The sequence below is a fragment of the Phyllostomus hastatus genome, unplaced genomic scaffold (assembly GCF_019186645.2).
Source record: "Phyllostomus hastatus isolate PE091 unplaced genomic scaffold, TTU_PhHast_1.1 phas_scaffold_129, whole genome shotgun sequence".
Taxonomy (NCBI): domain Eukaryota; kingdom Metazoa; phylum Chordata; class Mammalia; order Chiroptera; family Phyllostomidae; genus Phyllostomus; species Phyllostomus hastatus.
Window position 1 is genome coordinate 28449050 of NW_025334009.1, and position 19409 is coordinate 28468458.

The following is a 19409-nucleotide window of genomic DNA, read 5'->3' on the forward strand; positions in this document are numbered from 1 at the left end:
TATAAGCAATTGGAGATATAGTGGAAGAGATCCTGATGAATTAACCTAAATAAAACTATGAGCAGACACTTGACACTTAAAGAAAAGGTGGGGGCGCTTTGTAGGTACAGAGAAGCCGCTGTTCTTTCTCTCTGCTGAGACAGAACAAAGGGAAGCAAGTGGCCATTTCAGTTGTGTGCCGGTGTCGCGAGGAAACCCATGCAGGAGAGTTTTTCCCCTCTCTCTGTGTCCGCAGCATTTCGAGAGTAAGGCTGTTTTCTCTTCAGGAGTGTGTATTTCCTGTGGTACCTTTTTTGGTAAAGTTTGAAATAACTGTGTCAGATGAGTGTCTTAACAAAATGGCATGTTGCTTAAGCTTGCTCTCTGTGGCAAATGACATATAGTTTAAAATCATAATTTAAAAAGATAGTTAGCTATAAGCATATGGGTTATTATGATATTTCTTAATGTTGAAGATTTTTTGATGTCTTATTTTAACAGGTGGCAGTATTTTACAGAGCTAGTCCAAGGCACAAGATGAAAATTATTAAGGTGGGTCTCTAAGAATCAGACTGTTTAATCTTTATATCCAGAGTGCTCCTTCTTGTCTTTCATTATGTTTGCCTTACTAGGACTATTAGATAGAGCACTAAAGTCAGAAGTACTGTGGGGCAGTCACGTGAGGAAGGTGTAAAGGAAAACTTTAATGAGATGCCTGCAAATACCAACGACTGGAAACAGGTGAACGGTGTAGAAGTCTGTTCTGACAGGGTCCGTCGTTAGACCGTCCCAGTGTGAGCAGCAGTGATTACTTAGAAACTGAACAAATGCATCAAGAAAAACATGTTATAATGTAAACAGTAGTTAAAAGGCCGTAGTATGTATATATGTTTATATATTAGACACGTATACACACACACAACACAACTTACATAGTATCCATTAGTTAATGGACTAAAATTAATCACCATAGCCTCGTGTGGTATTAGTTCAGGGTGTCTTAACCTTAGCACTGTTGACATTTTGGACTGGATAATTCTTTGTCGTGAGGGGCTGTCCTGTGTATTGTAGATTGTTCAGGAACCTCCCTGACCTCTACCCTCTAGGTGTCAGTAGCATCCCTCCAGTCATGGCAGTCAGAAAGGTCTGCAGACATTGAGAGATGTCCCCTAGCAGGCAAGACTGCCCCTGAGGAGCACTGTATAACCAGATGTACATTAGATTTGAGACATACAGTCCTCAAACACTGGGAATATTAAAAGATACTTTTTAAAGCTTTGTCCTAAGACCTCAGTATATTGAAATTTATTGAAAACTTGATTGTCTGTATCATTTCTAATCTTAATTATGTGAAAAAAATAGGGCTTATTACTTTATCTCCATAGAAGAAACATTTTCATCAGAATTCCTCCCTACTCCTGCCCTCCCTCCTCCCCTGTAGTCTTTACAGAAGAATGGATCAGTCGTAGCCATGACAGGAGATGGAGTAAATGATGCAGTTGCCCTGAAGGCTGCAGACATTGGAGTCGCAATGGGTCAGACTGGCACAGATGTTTGCAAAGAGGCAGCCGACATGATCCTGGTGGATGATGATTTCCAAACAATAATGTAAGTTTTGTTTCAGTATTCGCTGTGTATCAGAGGACGTTCTCCCATCCTTTCTTCCACCTCATCCCCAGGCAATTTGGGTGGAAAAGAGTAAGCGATATTTAAACATTGGATGAATTAAACTATTTTATTAGATCAGTTATTCTTGTTTCATGGGGTAGCCTGTTGTTTTAGAGAAAATTACTCTGTATGGAATGGAAAGGGCATAATAAATGGCAGGGCCATTCATTAAGAAATATTTACTGAGTGCCAGTCAGGAGTCACATTTTTCTGGCCTTAAGTGTGGTGGTACAGCAGTGAGCCTTTATATGGGGTCTTTATTCAAGTTAAATTCAGGCCATCAGAAATAGGCATGTGCATGGCCATATAATAAATATTAAAAAGAATCAAGTTCTCATCTGTACCTGATTCCTTATGTCAGTAATTGTTCATATTGTCAATGACACAACTTACTAAGTTATAGTAACTTTGTTTCAGCCACAGTTTCTAATTGATTTAAGATTCTTATGTTTTACATGGTGGTATCAGTTTCACAGTGTTCAGGTAGGAGTCACCTGAATCCTGTTTTTTGATAATCACCTATCTGCCAACCTGAGTCTTAGTCATTTCAGTGACACATGCTACTTATATGGCCACGGTGCTTCTTTAACCCATTGTGGCTGGGAGTGAAGCATGTGGGAACGCAGGACTCAGAATTGCTAAGCTCTTGTAAGGATGTAAGATATTTTCTTTCCGTTCTTAGAATTGTATAAAAATCCTGGAAGAAAGGGGGAGTTGTTTTAAAAACACCTATTTTCCTAGATTTAACCAAATGAATGAGATAATTTGTATGAATCTTTGTAATATGATTTTACTACATCTATCTAATTATGTATAGGAGCAAAAGTAGTTTAAATGCTGTAATTCTTATATATCTCATTGCCATTTATTTCCTGACATACATTAATTTAACCCCCATGCATACATCTTGAGTATTTAAGGAAAATAAACTTGGGTTAAAGAAGATTATTATTTTAGTATTGTAAGTGTGTAGTATTATGTCTTATGTAGAAAGACAATATGTGATTTTAATGTTGCAATTTCCTTTTAAGAACAATAATTTTAATATTATAGAGTGAAATTAGTTGAGGTGGGGCTTATTATCAGGCTTTACTTTAATTCTTGCTGGAATAATGTTTCCATATTTTTTCTAATCTTAATTATGTGAAGAAAATAATAGATTATTTTAGCCATGTATGTGTTACATCAATTGGAAATTTATTTTCAGAATTAGTGCTTTAGTATAGATATCTTTATTTTTGTGTAATAATATTTTCTCACTTTTTTTTGAAATTTCAGGTCTGCAATTGAAGAGGGTAAAGGGATTTACAATAACATTAAAAATTTTGTTAGATTCCAGCTGAGCACGTAAGTCTATAAGAAGTTTGTCACCATGAGTCTTATAGATAAATTATATGAATATTATAATTCAAGTAGAATACCTAGAAGCTTCTGGACTCTCTGAGGGTTCCATATATTTTCCAAAATGAAAATTAATTAAAAAATTAACAGTGGTATGGTTAATAGGTTCTTAATGCGAATCTTAGGTCTGTATTACCATCCAAGTATAGAAGCCTTTGTGGCTTATTTAATGGCTCCTGAAGTAACTGAGGCGTGTCAAATCTTAGTATTTCCTCTTGGCATATTTTTCCCAAAGTAAAAGGGCTTTCCTATAGTCAAAAAAAGTTACCAAAATATTGTCAAAATTGTTCATTGTTATGTAGCAACAGCTACTCTGAACTCAATTAAAAGAAGCTTCCTCTGTTTATTGTTGTTATGTAAACATCTTGAAGATTCTTTATTAAAATGCTGTGGATTGGAAGAGTTAGCTCCTGGTTTCAAAATGTTCTTAGAAATATAGGGTTCCTTTAAGATCATGGTAGTAACATGAGATTTTTAAATGCTAAAAAAGTGATGTCTTAAATTAGTAGAATTGTACTAAGCTGACATTTTTTAAATGACTTTTTTCAACAGGAGTATAGCAGCATTAACTTTAATCTCATTGGCTACATTAATGAACTTTCCCAATCCTCTCAATGCTATGCAGATTTTGTGGATCAATATCATCATGGATGGGCCTCCAGCTCAGAGGTAAGAGTTTTTTGATGCATAAACTAGAAAGATAAGGAAGGTGTGATATCCTGATAATTGAGTTTTAAGACTTGATTCATAGGTAGCATTAGAAATCTTTGTATCAACATGTTCATTGTAAATTGTGTGATGTGTGTATATCATTTATTTTCTTGGGTGCTCACTGGTCCCTCGTGGATCTGAGCCTTCACCCTGTGTTCAGTGCCCAGCCTTCCACTGAGAACAGATCAGGGCAGTCCCTGCCCTAAGGAAGTAATCTTTTGGTTTCTAATAATGGGACATAGTGGGGAGATCTGTGAGTTTAGTGCTATTAGCTAGACTTTGCTACCAGTTTTAGAGACTTAGGGAAAGTATCAAAGGACCTAAGCATCTACGTATTTTCTTTTGTAATAATGGGGCCATAGATACCACTTCCCAGTATAAAGAGTAGTTGAGTAATACTTGTCAGTGGCCATTACAACAAATCCCCTTAGTTGAAACCTGCTTGCTGAAAGATATTTCAAAGTTCAGTTGGTAGGTTGTGTATTTCAGGTCATATAAGTAAATGAGGTTGGACAACTTTTTGAAATTGGACTCTTAATCTGTTAAACTGTGCCAAATAGATAAGGGTAAAAGAAGAAAGAGTGGTAAAATTTGTGGTTATTTTTGAGTGACCATAGCCAAGGTTTCTTTTACAATTCAACACTTTGTTTTTATAAGACAGCATTTAGTTTTCTGGATAATTGAGGTTAACCAGACTTGAAAGTAACAAATCCAAAACCTTAACACTTTAAAGTAATTCACTTTCCTATTTGTTTTGAAGCCTTGGAGTAGAACCAGTGGACAAGGATGTCATTCGTAAACCTCCACGGAACTGGAAGGACAGCATTTTGACTAAAAACCTTATACTTAAAATACTTGTTTCATCAATAATCATTGTTTGCGGGACTTTGTTTGTCTTCTGGAGGGAGGTATAGTCACTGGATAAGTTGTTTTATTAACATGTATTTTATATGATAGGACTCAGTTATTTTCGTATGTTACATGGAAGACTGGAAAGTTAGGAGAGCTCTTTGAAAAATTTGATAATAAAAACATTTTTATTTCTTTAAAATGATTTATTTATTTATTTTTAGAGTGAAGGGAAGGGAGGGAGAAAGAGAGGGAGAGAAACATCAATTTGGGGGAGAGAAACACTGATCCGTTGTCTTCCGCTCACCCCAAACCAGGGACTTGGCCCACAGTCCAGGCATGTGCCCCAAACAGAAATTGAACTGGTGATCTTTCGCTTTGTGGGGTGATGCCCAATGAGCCACACCAGTCAGGGTGATAATAAAAACATTTAAACATAGTTTGATTTTAGTCTTTGTGGATTATTGGAATTTCAGACTCATTTATTAGACTAATTTAAATCTGCAAAGATTATCAGATACAATAAAAAATATGAAAATTTGGGGAGATGTTAGAAAATCTGAGTCTTTAATGTAGCTACTTTATTGTCATCACAGTGAAAGTTGTTTTAATGTCCATTATACAATTGGTGAGAAGACTTTTTACTTTGTGGTGACTGCAGCTATTCCTTAGGAGACTTATTTAAATGGCATATAGGGAATTTAGGAAACTTATGTTTTTATGTCATAATACTAAAGGTATTTTATCTGAATGGAAAGGAAATATTCGCCATTTAAAAGCATGTAGTATTTGTCCATTAAATTCAGCCACTGACAATCATTTTCCTCTGGACAGCTGCGAGACAATGTGATAACACCCCGAGATACAACAATGACCTTCACATGCTTTGTGTTTTTCGACATGTTCAATGCACTGAGTTCCAGATCCCAGGTATGCTGATTGATTCACTTGGGTGGAGCACTTTCTAATTGTAAGCAGGCGAGGATTATGGGTTTTTAGCTTTCCTTGATTTTGTAGCCATGGATTACAGCCTCAGGTGCAGCTTTCCTACAGATGAGTACCTACAAACACATGTCATAATAGGGATGGGGCATTTGGGAAGATAAGCCTTATCTTTGACCAGAAAATTAACGTAAATCACAGGTGTTATCACTTGATCTTTATTCATTCGATTCTCTTATAATTTGGATATATTCAGGTTAACATTATCCAAGCATAGGGCAGACCTCATTGGTTCTATTAAGGTGGTATTAGTCTCCTATTATTAGAAGTACAAGAACAATTTTTTTTGTATATTAATCTTTTCTAGTTACTTCCATCAACATGTCAAAGCTTAGGACATTTCATCTGCCATTGTGGAGTTCCATCAGCTTATTAAAAATTAGAGGTGACTGTAATAATAAAGTAGTTGTTTCTGTGACCAAGGAGTAATAATCGAATTCTGCTTTGCCAACAGACCAAGTCTGTGTTTGAGATTGGACTCTGCAGTAATAAAATGTTTTGCTACGCAGTTCTTGGATCCATCATGGGACAGTTGTTAGTTATTTACTTTCCTCCACTTCAGAAGGTTTTTCAGACTGAGAGCCTAAGTATATTGGGTAAAGCAAATGTTCTTTATAATTTATATATTTTAGATGAATTGTAAGTATTTTCTAATGTGTTGGTTCTGATAAAAATTTTCTTTTAAAAACTGAAATAAGAAAAGTTACTGACTTGATCTGAAAAAGGAGTGTGCTCTGTTTTTTTACTGGGAGAAGTTTAGGGGAGTCCCTCTCCTAACTCTGAGTTTATTATTTCTTTTCTGATTTTTATGGGTTATTAATTGTCAAAACCATATTTGGTTATTTTGAAATATAGCAAATCAAAATTTGTTATAAAGTTAGGGTAGTTTATAACTTTTCAGTCTTATGTGAAGAAAAAAACTAGTTTTAAGCTCATTAAAAACCAAATTGCTTTTCTATAAAATTATAATTTCAATAATTTAATATTTCACTCTTGTTACTTGCTAATTTATAATTCTTATTTTAATCAAATAATAGCTTGATCCTAAAAGCAGACTATTTTATTAAGATTATGTGGAAGATATACATTATTCTTGTACATATTATGCATTAAATATTATAATATTGTACATTTAAAAATTAATTTTTCTATATAAGTGTGAGGACTGGTGTATTTTATAGTAATGCTACTTTTGTTTTTTTAAAGCTAATTTAGATATTTATTAAATGAGTTATATAGCCTCAGTGGATTTTTTTGTTATAAATTTACCTTAAAAGTGAACTAGTTTAATATTTTAATTTCATATTCACGTCTCTTCCTCTTTAAAAAAATAAGTGTTTTAAGGAGACAACTGCAGTTTTTCAAGCAGGAAAGAATGAGTTAGTATGAACATTGTTGTGAAGACAAGATGAGTTCTTCTGGGCTTTCAGACGGAATAGACGCAGAGATCTAAATGAGGTTTAGATAGGCATTTTTCAGTCAAATTAATTACCACTGCCTCAGCTGCCTTTTTAAAAAGGTTGTATGATCTGTTAAATAGGAAGCTCTTGCTTGTATTGCTGTTAAAGGTTGTAGTTACCAGGTTGTCTGTGGTTTAGGGACAGTGGTCAGAGGACTTGGGTTCTGTTCATAGGTGTGTGACTTTGGATAAGTCACTTCATCACTCTGAGTCTGCCTTCCTTTTATACTGAGGCTGATTATCTACCTCATGGAATGGTTGTAAAACCGTGTCTCTTAAAAGCTGAGGTAAAATGTTAGAAAAATGTAAGGTATTAAGCTTTGCAGCTGTACGTTTCAAAGAATTATAAAACCCAATTTATTTTCTCTTGCAGATCTGCTGTTTCTTTTGGCTCTCACCTCGTCGGTGTGCATAGTGGCAGAAATTATAAAGAAGGTCGAAAGGAGCAGGGAAAAGATTCAGAAGCATGTTAGTTCAACATCGTCGTCTTTTCTTGAAGTATGATGCATATTGCATTCTTTTATTTGCAAACTAGGAATTGCAGTTTGAGGATCATTTACAAGGGCAAATTCAAGAAGATAATGAAGATTTGAGAACTTTTTAACTTTTCATTGACTAAACATGAGCATTAATGTTAAAGACTTGATTGGAGACTTTAACGTGCTGACAGTCCCAAATGAAATTATGCAACTTTGATAACAAATTCCGTGATTTAAATTGGCTTTTGAGATTGAGGGGAACTTTATAAAGCATAGGGGCATTTATTGAATTAAAAAAAAACAACAGGCAAAACCTAAACCACTTAACGAGGTCTAACAACACAGATAAATACACTGTCTATCTTAGATAGATATAAATATTTTTTTTAATTTTTAAATATTGTACTATTTATGGTGATGGGGCTTTCTTACTAATACACAAATAAATTTAATTATTTCAAAGGCATTCTATTCGATTTAGAAATTGATTCCCAGGAGTGCCATATTCAGCTACTGTATTTCCTTTTTCCTCCAGTGTAAGCAGCTCATACACCTTGTGTTACCATTTTTGTATCTCAAGTTTTTTGCACAGGATGTGACCACTGTCAAATCACTGTTCTTTTCTTTCTTTTTGTGACTGAAAAGCCTATACTGCAATTTGAAGTAAATGTTTGCTTTTCTTAGTAAGTATAAATGGTTGCTTTTTTCCTCCCCCAGCTTTGAGTCTTTGGTCTAGCAAAATTCATACAGCGCTGTCAAGTGGCTTTCTAGTTAGGGTAGTCATGTCTGTAACACTTAGAGAGTCAAAAATATTTAAGACTGGGCTGAAAGTTATAAAAACTTTTACTAACATGCTATGCCTTCTTTCAGAGTTAAATATAAATATACACTTTGTCAAATATCATTTTGTCATTCCCTAAATATAAATCCAAGTTCCTCTCCTGAATAACTGAATTTTATTATTTTTAATATCTTTTTAAGCATTTTTTAGGAAGTATAGAGTGCTATGCCTAGAGAGTAAAAAAGCCCCAAGACCCAACAGGTGGTGTCAGAACCAGGGTACATGTGGAAGATGCTGTGCTGGCCTTGCTCTCCATGTATCTGCAGCCTCTCCAGCCCACGTTGCAGCCCAACCCTGAGCCTGTCGCTTCTCCTGCTTACACTGCTTGTTCCTTGCCTTCTCTCTTTTCACTGGGCACGCTGGAGAAATAGAAGGCTTCGCTCTTGTATTGCTGTCAGTTTTTATGGTATTTGATGAGGTATAGGTAATTTATTTAGAAGGCATGGTAGATTTGGGCCAGAAATTCAAAATTACAAATCCATTTCCCTGTTAACTTTCTTTTTGAAACAGAAATGGGTCTTAAATTCGATGTTTAATTCTTCCTGAAGTGAGCTAGTTTTGTATTTTATAATTATTCTTTATTTTTTAAACTGTCAGGGTAAATCAATGTGTAGTTTTTATCATCACTGTTAAACTGCCAGTGTTAGTACTGAAATGTTATCAGTGATAGGGAAAGTGTCTGTACTTTGAGTCTGTGTTAGTGAAACTGTTGAGTATAAGGAGATGATATGTTTGCAACTTATTCCACTTTACCCTTCAAGACTCAACAGTCAAAAAGAAAACAAAGACTCAGTAGTCAGATCTCACTAGCTAGAACATGGAGGCTGTTGTCTACTCAGCTTTATCTCTGGTGACATGATGTCGTGCTCCTACATTTTGTAATGATTTTTCTTTTTGTTACAAAGACTTGAAATACACATTAAGTGCACGTTAGTCTTTTACTTTTGCATTGTAGGTTCAGAGTATGACTCGTATGAAATAAATGTGCCTGTTTGTTCATTTGGTTTTTGGACCAGAAAAAAAAAATGATTTCGTAAGGTAACAACCTTCCATTCAGGATTTGTTAACATTAAAATCATAACGACATTGAACATAATGGGAATTAAGCAGTACTCAGTACACAGAATCTGTGATTTAGAGAACGGAAATGCACAGGACAGACAGACGACCATATATCCAGGTTTCAGTTTTCCATAGTACAACAACAAATCAGAATATTTGTGTATTTATCTTCAATAGTATATTATCCACATTAGCATGAATAATTTAAATGCTCTAGTATTTAAATTTTTATTTTTTCAACCTCTTTTCTAGCCCTAAGAGACTTGCTAAAGTTCTTAACAATATTAACTTACTTGATTTTTTTTTCTGTTAGACTACCTCATGAAGTTATTTGGCCCCAAAATGATTAAACATGAGGAAGGTAAAGGCACTTGAAATAACTCACCAGTTGGGTAGACAGGTGATTAAAACTGGCTGCAAGGAAATAAGGGTTAGTGTGTTCCCTCACACGTGCACTGAGTGCTTCACAATCCAGAGAGGAAACAGTGTGAGACCAGGCAGCCTAAGAAAACCGCCCCGCACCCCCTCCCCAGTACAGGCTTTATGTAATAGCTGTGACCACGCTCACAAGGATAAAACGCCTATTTTTTTTACCATTCATACTTCTTTTGCATTGGTAGTCTTCCTTTAAATTTTGATCTCTTTCTTGTAGTACTTAAATAGAGTGAGTGTTGGCCATCCTTCCAATAGTTTCTCAGTGAAATGGATTGGTAGCAAACAAATATCTAAGAACCTTAATTAAGTTTACCTTACTTTCTGCCTTTTTCACTTGGCAGTTCATGAATATTTTACTTCCACGTGTGACTCACCCAAAAGTTTAGATGAATTGATGCCATTTCAATTGGATGAATTGATTGTCATTTATTTTGGAGCTGGAATATGCTAGGAATAGGAAGGTGATGGCACCCCTGCCCTCGAGGAGCTCACAGACCGGGTTGGCAGGGGACGTAACTGTTACCAGGCTGCTTCATGAATGGTGGTAGTGCACATTTATTTTAAAAATACACGTAACATTAAAGGGAATCCAGCACACATTTTACTGGCAGTTTACCTTGACATTGGCATTTGGAACTCTGAAGTGCATTTTTAGATGGAGCTGCAATCCGAACAGTAGCTGATTTGCATACTAAAACATGCCGTGTGTAAATGTTAATTCTGACTGACTGGTCTATGACTGAACAAACACACCATCCTGACAGTTGAGCGTCCTTGACTCTCTTGTTGGACAACTTCATTTGGAGTTTTGGTTTTTAGAGTTGGTTATTGTTAAAAATTGGATACCAATTAACCAGTCCTTAATGTTAATGTAGATATAATAGTCTGCAAATATTCTAGGGTTAGTTTATAAAGAATTAAGAGGTAATTTCTTGTCTTTGGGAAGTCTTCAATCTAACCCTGGAGACCAAAGTGAAACACATCTAATACACTGCTAAATGCTGCCCGAAATGCTACAGTAGCCAAAGGAGAGAAATAACTTCACTGGAAGAAGTTGTCAAAGAAATTTCCCAGAGCTAGTGACATCTCAATCAAGCCTTAAGTTGGGAATCTCTAGCCAAGGAGCAGCAGGGCATCGCAACCAAATGGCAAAGCCTCTGCAGAGGTGTTGGTGAGGGCTGGATGGACCAGGTGAAAAGCACAAGTAGCCTGGGGCTGTTAAGGCAGGAAATTTGTAATGTGAGGGGTTGGACAGATAGACAGGGGCCTAGTGGGAAAGGCACTTGACTTGCAGCATGCCAGGGGATGTTAAGAGTGGGATGTGAGTTTGGATTTTTGTCCTATAACATGCTGATGGATGCACAGAGGCTAGATAGTAAAAAACAAGAACAAAACAGGGAGACTGACTAGAGAATTTAGAAGCTTAAAGGGTAGAGGGACTAACTGAGCTGTGGCAGTCACTGTGGAGAGAAAGGTATAAATATCTATCTTCTAAGAAATAGCATTGTCATGATGAGACAGTAAAGGAAAAGATGGACGACAGCCCAGTTTCTGGCTCCCTGGCTTGGATAGCAGAGCTGTTAGGAGAATTAACAAAGTCTAGCAGCCTTTAGTGGGACACAGGTGAATTGAAAATGTGAATTCTGTGGTGTCCTTGAGATTTGCCGAGGGACATGTTAGATAGGTTTCTAGAACAGAATGAATTAAGCCATGGCTGACTAATTATAATGTAGTAGGAAAATAATTTCATGTTACAAGCATCTTTCTCTTTTTTTTTGTTAAAATAAAGCAATAAGTGAATGCAAACTCAGCTTTGACACAATAAGATACTTTTTGAAAGTTGTTTCTTTGTAGAGTTATGACTTAAGAATCAGCAAGCAGTTATATAGGTTAGAACATTTTAGCCTCCTTTGTTATAGAGCTCTCAGACTGTGTTATTAAGGCCACTCACTGACTAGAGAACACTGGAAAGATTGGTGACACAACTTTTCGATGTTTGCAGTAAGCACTTCCTTAAGAGGCGAGAGAATGTATGTAGCAAAGAACTGCATAGCTCGGACTGAAGTTTGCAGTCGGTGGATAAGTGACTAGCATTAACTAGCAATAAGTGAATAGCATTAACATTAGAAGACAGTTATTTGCTCCAAACAACTAAGTTATGGCAGGACAGTAGAAAACTTGATTTTTTTTTTCTGTTTTACTCATAATTCTTCCTGGGATCTTTTTAGCCTCATATTCCACACAAAATGCCAACACAGTCCACTTACTAGTCTTTTTGGAAACTCTTCCTTTAACTTGAAATCCTTTTTCCTCTGCCTCAATTTTCAGAATCAGAATTTTTACCTGTTTTTCAAAGACCAGCTGAAGAGGCAACCAGGGCGGCCTAACCAGATCGCTGTAAGGATGTGTGTGTGTGTACAGTATATAGTTTCTTGTAAATACTATTTAGAATAAATGCAGCTAGAAGCCTGGGTATAAAATTGCAGATTTTATTTTTTAGAAAGCATTAAAAATTTAAGTCTAATAAGCCACTCCATTGATAAATCTAGATAGAAATTGGATCTTTTTTTCATTCAAAATAAATTTAAGTGGTGAAATTTGGTGAGGAAAGTGAAAATTATTTGAACCATTAGTTTTTGTTGTCGTTTGTTGTTTTCTAATTTTTTAATTTTAATTAAATTATTGGGGTGACACTGGTTAATAAGATTATACAAGTTTCAGGTGAACATTTCTATAATATATCAACTGTATGTTATGTTGTGTTGAGCCATTTAGTTTTGATCTTCATGAATTCCTTTCTGATCTGATCATGCAAATGTTTCTGTGTATGCGTGAATGTAGCTCCCTGTATTTGCACAGGTACTCCAGGTAGCCATGTCCATGTGCAGATCACTGTATGTATGCACCTGACTTTGCTGTTCCTGTCTCTTGTTGCTCAAGTCTAGGCAGATTGACAAATATCCTGGCAAAGACCCACATTACTGTGGTGGCTCCATTGCTAATGGGCCTGGCAGGACTTGGCAGGAAAGCTTTTCATATCTAAGTCAGGGTTGCCCCATCACCATTGTTTCTACAGCAATATTGCATTGTTCTATTTGTAACCCTCTGAGTAGAAACCACATCTCACAGTACTAACAGTACACGGTGCTAGAAAATGGGCACATTGTTCTACATGAGCCTACCGGTCCATTTTTGAGCTCTGAGTATTTCCAGCTTTTGAACTCAAAACAAGACAGGCTTTTAAAAACAGTTAAAAAAAAATACCAATTCACTCGGCTCTGTTAAAAGCAATTTTCTATTCAGGCTTTCCCAATGAAAAAGTATGCTGATGTGCACGTCAGTTTAGAAGTGACAGTTTGGTGCCATCCTGTGGTCATGCCTTGTAGTGCCTTGACTATTTTGCTCTTTTTCATCCAGTCTGCATCTTAAAAGCATTATATGAGAGAACTTACTATATGAATCTTAAAAAATGTTATCCTTGGAGTAATAATATAGCCGACCTGAAACAAATAGGTGATAATAGAAAATGTGTACTTGATAAGGAAAGATATGACAAACTTTACATTTAAGGGTTATTTGACCATTTTTAGGGAGTTAAAAATAAGTATGTTTCCATGTTTCATTCTCACATTCATCCATATGCTTACATAATAGGATTGCGTTAGAGTTTTTAAGTATCTTTCTACATGGAACAGGTCTGATTGCCCCTGAATTAGCAAGAGGTGTTACAAGTTAGGGAAACAATTTACTTGAATACCTCAGTACCTCCCTAACTCACCACATGGGACTGTTGATTTAGTTTTGGGATTAACAAACTATGGCCTGCAAGCCAGCTCTGCTGCCAGATTTGTAAATAAAGTTTTATTGAAACACAGTTATGTACATTTATTTACATACTGCTTATCACTGCTTTCATGTTAAAACAGTTGAGATATTGCACCAGAGACCATATGACCCAATAAGCCTAAAATAATTTACTTTCTGGCCCTTTACAGAAAAACTTGTCTACTCATATTCAGAAAAGAAAATAGGCCTGTGCCTTGCATCCCATGGACCAGAAAAGAGGTGGCATCAATTTTATTTCCTCCTGTCTCCCAGCAGGATATTCTTCCTGGGGCAGATGTACTGGGTACCAGATTTGGTATCAGTGATTCCTCTGAGTCTCCAACAAGGCTCTGATGCACAAAAAGTCAGGGGGGTCTCAGTCTGTGCTCAGAACATCTTGCTCAGGGAAGACAAAATTTAGTAATGGTAGAAATAAAATATCCTGTCAGTCCATTCTTAGTGTGAAACACAGTTTCTAAACTCATTTTCTAGGAACAGAGCTTTCTAAACCAAAACACATTTGCCTCTTACATTTCTAAGGTAAAGTTATGACAATATTCCTTAGTGAATTTCTGTTACAGTTCACACTTGTCTTGTGACTTACTGTTTTACAAAATGCATTGTGGTTATTATAATAGATCAATTCCTTTGTCTTTAAAAACAACCTGCATAAATCTGGGAGCTTGAAGGGCTATAGTCCTTTAAAAACTTGGGTTTGTAGATGTTACCATTCCCAGATTTTAACATCAAGGACCCCACCCACCATTTTTACCTCTCGTCTTCTGCAGTTTCTTGGGACTAGACAAGGGAATATCGGAAGCTTGCTCTCTTGATGCCATCCTTCCCAGTAGGGGCTTCAATTGTTACAGCCATTTCTAACTATAAAAGTACAGTATACTTATTGGAGGCATTTGTAAATAGAGGAGAGAGGAAAATATTTCATAATCTCAAAGCCTCAAAGACTTTAACCTAGGCTCGACATACCCACAAAAGAACCCCCCGATTCTTCGCTTTCCAACTGCACCGCATCCAATGGAAATGAATGACAACCAAATAGTAAATTTCAAAACAGAGGGTTCCTGCCAGTATCTTAATGAAGGCATGAAAATGCTGATTAGTATAGCAGTTTTAGCAATAATTCATAGGAGTTCTCACTGGCATATTTACAACTCTCCCCTCCCCTGTTAAGAATAATTTTAATATGTATTTACTCAAAGAAATGTTATCAGAGCAAGTTCACCTGCTGCCAGTAGATTAATCCACATAACCCCTCCTGTACCATGAAATTGATTACTCTGTATCCATGATAGTAAGAATTGAGGCATTGCAGAGCAGACACACAGTTATCCCTGCCGACCGCCCTTGATTGTGACACACATGAATCAGACAGAGGAAGACAGGGACAGTAATGCCTAGGTGGCCACTTGTCCACCTCAGTTAATCCTTCAGAAAGCACTAAATGCTAAAAACACTCCCGGGAAGTTTTCATAATCTTGTATGGTATAACTCATGGGGTTACCAGCTGGTGTGTTTGTGAGAGGCTGCATTTGGCTAGAGTGAATTGTTTTTGAGGTCTCAGTGCATTTGTCTATTGGGTGATTTCATGATGGGTGATTTACAAGTGCACCTGCCTACACTGCACTTAGTGTTCAGCAGTTTTTTTTACCAAAAATGGCATGACCTCTATGCCCTACCTACCCTATTCATCTGATCTTGCTGTGAGCGACTTTTTTTCCCCTGGATGGAAAAAGTCCTCAAAGGGAGAAGTTTTGCTGATGTGGAAGAGATGGAACAAAAAATGGCAGTAGCTTTAAATGTTATCAGTATTTAAATGTTTTATGCCCAGACCAGACTGGTGTGGCTCAATTGGTTGGGTGTTGTCATCTTGCAAAGCGAGGGGTTGCCGGTCCAGTTCCCAGTCGGGGCACTTGTCTGGGTTGCAGGTTTGGTTACCAGTGGGGCACATGCCAGAGGCAGCTGATTGACGTTTCCCTCCCTCTTTTTTCCCCTCCTTCCCCTTTACTCTAAAAATAAATAAAATCTTTTAAAAAACTTACGCATTACAGTATGTTCATGTGAAATTTGATTTCTTTCTGCAGACTGAATCTAGTGAAACGACTGGAAACACTTTTCCACGTATAATTACATTCATATATTTCCTGTTTTAATAGCCTGGAATGGTATACTGCCTGGTACAGTCAGGCCTTTGAATTTTAAAACATGTTTTTTCAGCCTGAAGTTTTTATCTTCAAATTTTTACAGCCCAGTGGGCTTAAATTTTAGCATTATTCAGTCCTGGAAAGATGCCAAAGCTACTTACCCTGTATGGCTATGGCCGAGGCAGTGGTTGCTAAAAGTGGGGAAGCACCTTCTTAATTCATCTGTCCAAAAAAATATTTAATTTCAAATTGGTACAAGGTGCAAAATCATTTTCATTTTGTCTTGACTCAAATGTGTCAACAAAGACATTATGAGATAAATACCAAGAACCCCAAATACCACTTCACTAAAAGCACCAAGGTCACTATGTTTGGAGTAGGTACTAGTGAAGTACTAATGAGAGTTTGTCCTTTTTCAGAAGTGAAGTTATTCCTACTGGTCGTGGGAGTGACTGTGTTCCAGGTGCTACTCCGGTTCATGCTGTGCCGGCCAGCTAAATGGCATGTGCTGGAGAGTGGTACCCAGTGAACTCGGGAAACCTAAGGGGGGGAAACTAGGTTTGGCTTCCTTAGGTTATTGGGTAGGGCCAGGATGTAACCCTGGCAGTTGCAGGAAGAGGAAATTTCCAGGAAGTGGGAAGATCTCTTAATTTTTTCTTTAAACACATCCAGGGCTCTTTCAAATTAGGTTTAAAAACACTACAGAAAATTCCTTGGTAACAAGACAAAAGGGCAGGAAGGGCATTAAGAACTCACATAGGGATTGTTCCTTCTGTTTTTTTTCCATCCCTTTCTGAGGTTGTGCTTAGCTGCCTGTTCATTTTTTCGGCACTTCTCCACTCTGCAGTGTGGCTTCAGCCTAACACCTCTGCTGAAGTTCCTTTAGCATTCTTGTTTTCTTATCTTTCTTATTTTAGCCATAGTTGATAGTGTTGACCTGCTTTGCACCTGCAAAATTCTGCTCTTGGCTGTGGCATTCACTGATCTCAGGGTGCCTTGATGTTTCTGCTCAGCACTCCTTTTTCCTAGTTCCCTTGCTTTGCCCTTGGTTTTTCGTGTATGGATGTAGCAGGAATGTTTTGTCATTTGTTGCATGTTTTCAGTACCAGGTACTGTACTTAAAGGCATGTCATTTTATCCCTAGATAATAATTTGAGCCATTCTGATCCTGTTTTACAGACAGGGTAACAGGCATAATCATGGGTTCATTTATTTTATGCACAAAGGAGGGAAAGATAATTCTAAGATCCTTCTAGCTATAGATGTCTTTATCTTCTAAAACTGTAATTTGAATTCTTTTTCTCAGGGCCAGTTATCATTTACAGGATATATATACAAAAATTCCTAGATCTAGATATCGCTAAAAGGGCGTATAAAAATGAAGTTCAAGTATAATTTTAGGACAATTCAGAATATGATTGCATTACAGTGTTTTTCTCTCTCCAAATTTATTTCTAAAATTTACCCATTTTAGTTCTCCAAAATTCCTTTTGTCACTTCACTGCTTACTGAAGACACACATTTCCAAAGTCTCAGGTGAAATTTCATTCCTAGAACTCAATAAGAAAGAGCAAGTCCTGAAGATTTAATTAAAAACATAGGAAACATTTTAGAAATGGACTATGGGACATACAATATTCTGCTTCAACAGATGCTCCCCTGGCTTCCTGTACCTCATTTGAATTACATCCTGTGTCTTAAAGCCAAGCTCATCTGGTGACTGCTGTCTCATTGTAGGGTCCAGTCTGCGCTTTGCCATTTTGCATTTGACAGATTGCTTTGTAAAATATCCTCCTATTTCACTGTGTGTTGTCTCTCTAAACAGCTTATGTCTTCTGGGGGTCAGGTGCTGTCCTTGTTTCTTTGGTAACCCCCTTCAGATATCTTGTGGAGTGCCTGTGTTCTCTATTAATACAGAAGATGCATACTAGAGTAGGTAACTTTCCTAAATTCTCACAGAAGAGTTAATGGACATTGTTAGACTTTTAACTGCTGCAAGGCTAGGTAATCTCAAGTGAATGGCTGTGATTGAAATGACTATGGAAGGGAGCCTGACTTCTCAGTCTACTGAAGGAGGGTCCTTTTGTTAGAAGAACTTTTAAAAATGAAAGAAAAAGATGATTGATATAATTCAGTTGACTTTGATTTGAACTCTGTTGCCCATACCCTCTTCAGTGTAGTGCCTGTGAAGCCAGATATCACCAAAGGGGAAGTGGGAATGAGTGGTTTTCCATGCAGGGTTGGTGGTTTTAAAAAGCAGTGTTGATGAGCCAGGATATAAGACACCTGTATTAGTATAGTTTCCTGATTGGCCCCCAACTCCAGAAACCAAGGAAAAGGTTTTTTTGATACAACAAGGTCTTATGTGCTTCTAGTCCATATTATATCCACTATTTGCTGGCAACCTACATTATCTTCTCAAAAGTCCATGGATGTGACTGCTCTTTTCTTGCTTCTGGGAAAAACCATTTCTTCAGAGACACTAAAAACGTGCTCACTAAGGAGCCCTGTGCACTCTTCCTAGCATAATAAACACTTTTTTTTTTTGTAAATTTCAAGAACTCATTGGAAACAGAAGCCAGTCTTTAGGTTGAAAACTTTAGGAGCAAATGAGATTGTGTTTTTGCCTTTTGGAAGTGGCTGAAGCCAGTTAACACTTGAGAGGTTTGAGTGTAACACTGGCTGATGCGGGGCTTACTGTCTTCTAAGAGTGAGTGTGGGACTGCTAGGGAAGTGGAGAGAATTACCAGATTTTGGGGACTGCATACGGGCCTATTCAAAATGGCAGCTTCAAACCACATTTAGCGTTATTACTCATGGAATATAACAGTGAGCAGAGAAGAAAGGAATAATACAATTTGTATGAATACAAATTAAGGTCAGAGTATACTTTGAACTCTTGCCCCAATGTATTCATGCCCCACCCTTTTTTATTTTGAAGTTCTTTATTTGGAACAGGCCCGCACTTTCACACTTCTGCTGGTGCTTGGAATTGTAGCTGCTTCCATTGTGTTCCAGAGCAGTGGCTTTCAAAGTCTTTTGACTGCAGTCCACAGTAAGACATCTGTTTTGCACAACCATCTAATATATAATATGCATATCTGATATTTTCTATTAAAAATGCTGGTTATGGCTCATTTACTTCACATCCCATAAATAGGTCAAAACCTGCAGTATAAGAAATGGCCTAATTTTTAAATTTCTTCTTAATGTTTCCTCCCAGATCTAGCAGCTCAGGATGCTGCTGCTTATTTTGTTGGGGCCATTTGGGTTTCAACCTGTTTTAAAACCTGGAACATATCTAAAGCGCTCATCAACCTGCTATGGCCTCCTTTACTAAGTATTTAAAGGTGTATAGTTTTCTGTGTGGCATCCTGACTTCTGTTTTCCAAGGCCCATGAATAGGGAACAGTTGTAAAAACATTAAAAAAAATATAACCCAGCTTCCGCTTATTGGAAATAATTGAGGTAGGGCTTCTTTTTGAAAACAGCTGGCTGAGTTGCTGCAATTTAAAGGTTATCAATACAATTATTACTGA

The 19409-nt window shown here is 36.9% G+C and overlaps 1 protein-coding gene across 5 annotated transcripts in view; it reads left to right on the forward strand.

The window, feature by feature from the left end:
• Window positions 1–19315, forward strand: part of ATP2C1 (ATPase secretory pathway Ca2+ transporting 1) — a 129249-nt gene extending 109934 nt beyond the window's left edge. For all 5 annotated transcript variants that reach the window (XM_045856659.1, XM_045856661.1, XM_045856660.1 and 2 more), the window contains 8 exons: window positions 481–531; window positions 1421–1587; window positions 2926–2994; window positions 3601–3717; window positions 4520–4667; window positions 5443–5538; window positions 6065–6206; window positions 7443–19315. In XM_045856659.1, the coding sequence (XP_045712615.1) occupies window positions 481–531; window positions 1421–1587; window positions 2926–2994; window positions 3601–3717; window positions 4520–4667; window positions 5443–5538; window positions 6065–6206; window positions 7443–7573 (921 nt within the window). In that variant the 3' untranslated portion in view covers window positions 7574–19315. The remainder of the gene's footprint in view (window positions 1–480; window positions 532–1420; window positions 1588–2925; window positions 2995–3600; window positions 3718–4519; window positions 4668–5442; window positions 5539–6064; window positions 6207–7442) is intronic.
• The last annotated feature ends 94 nt before the right edge of the window (window positions 19316–19409 follow it).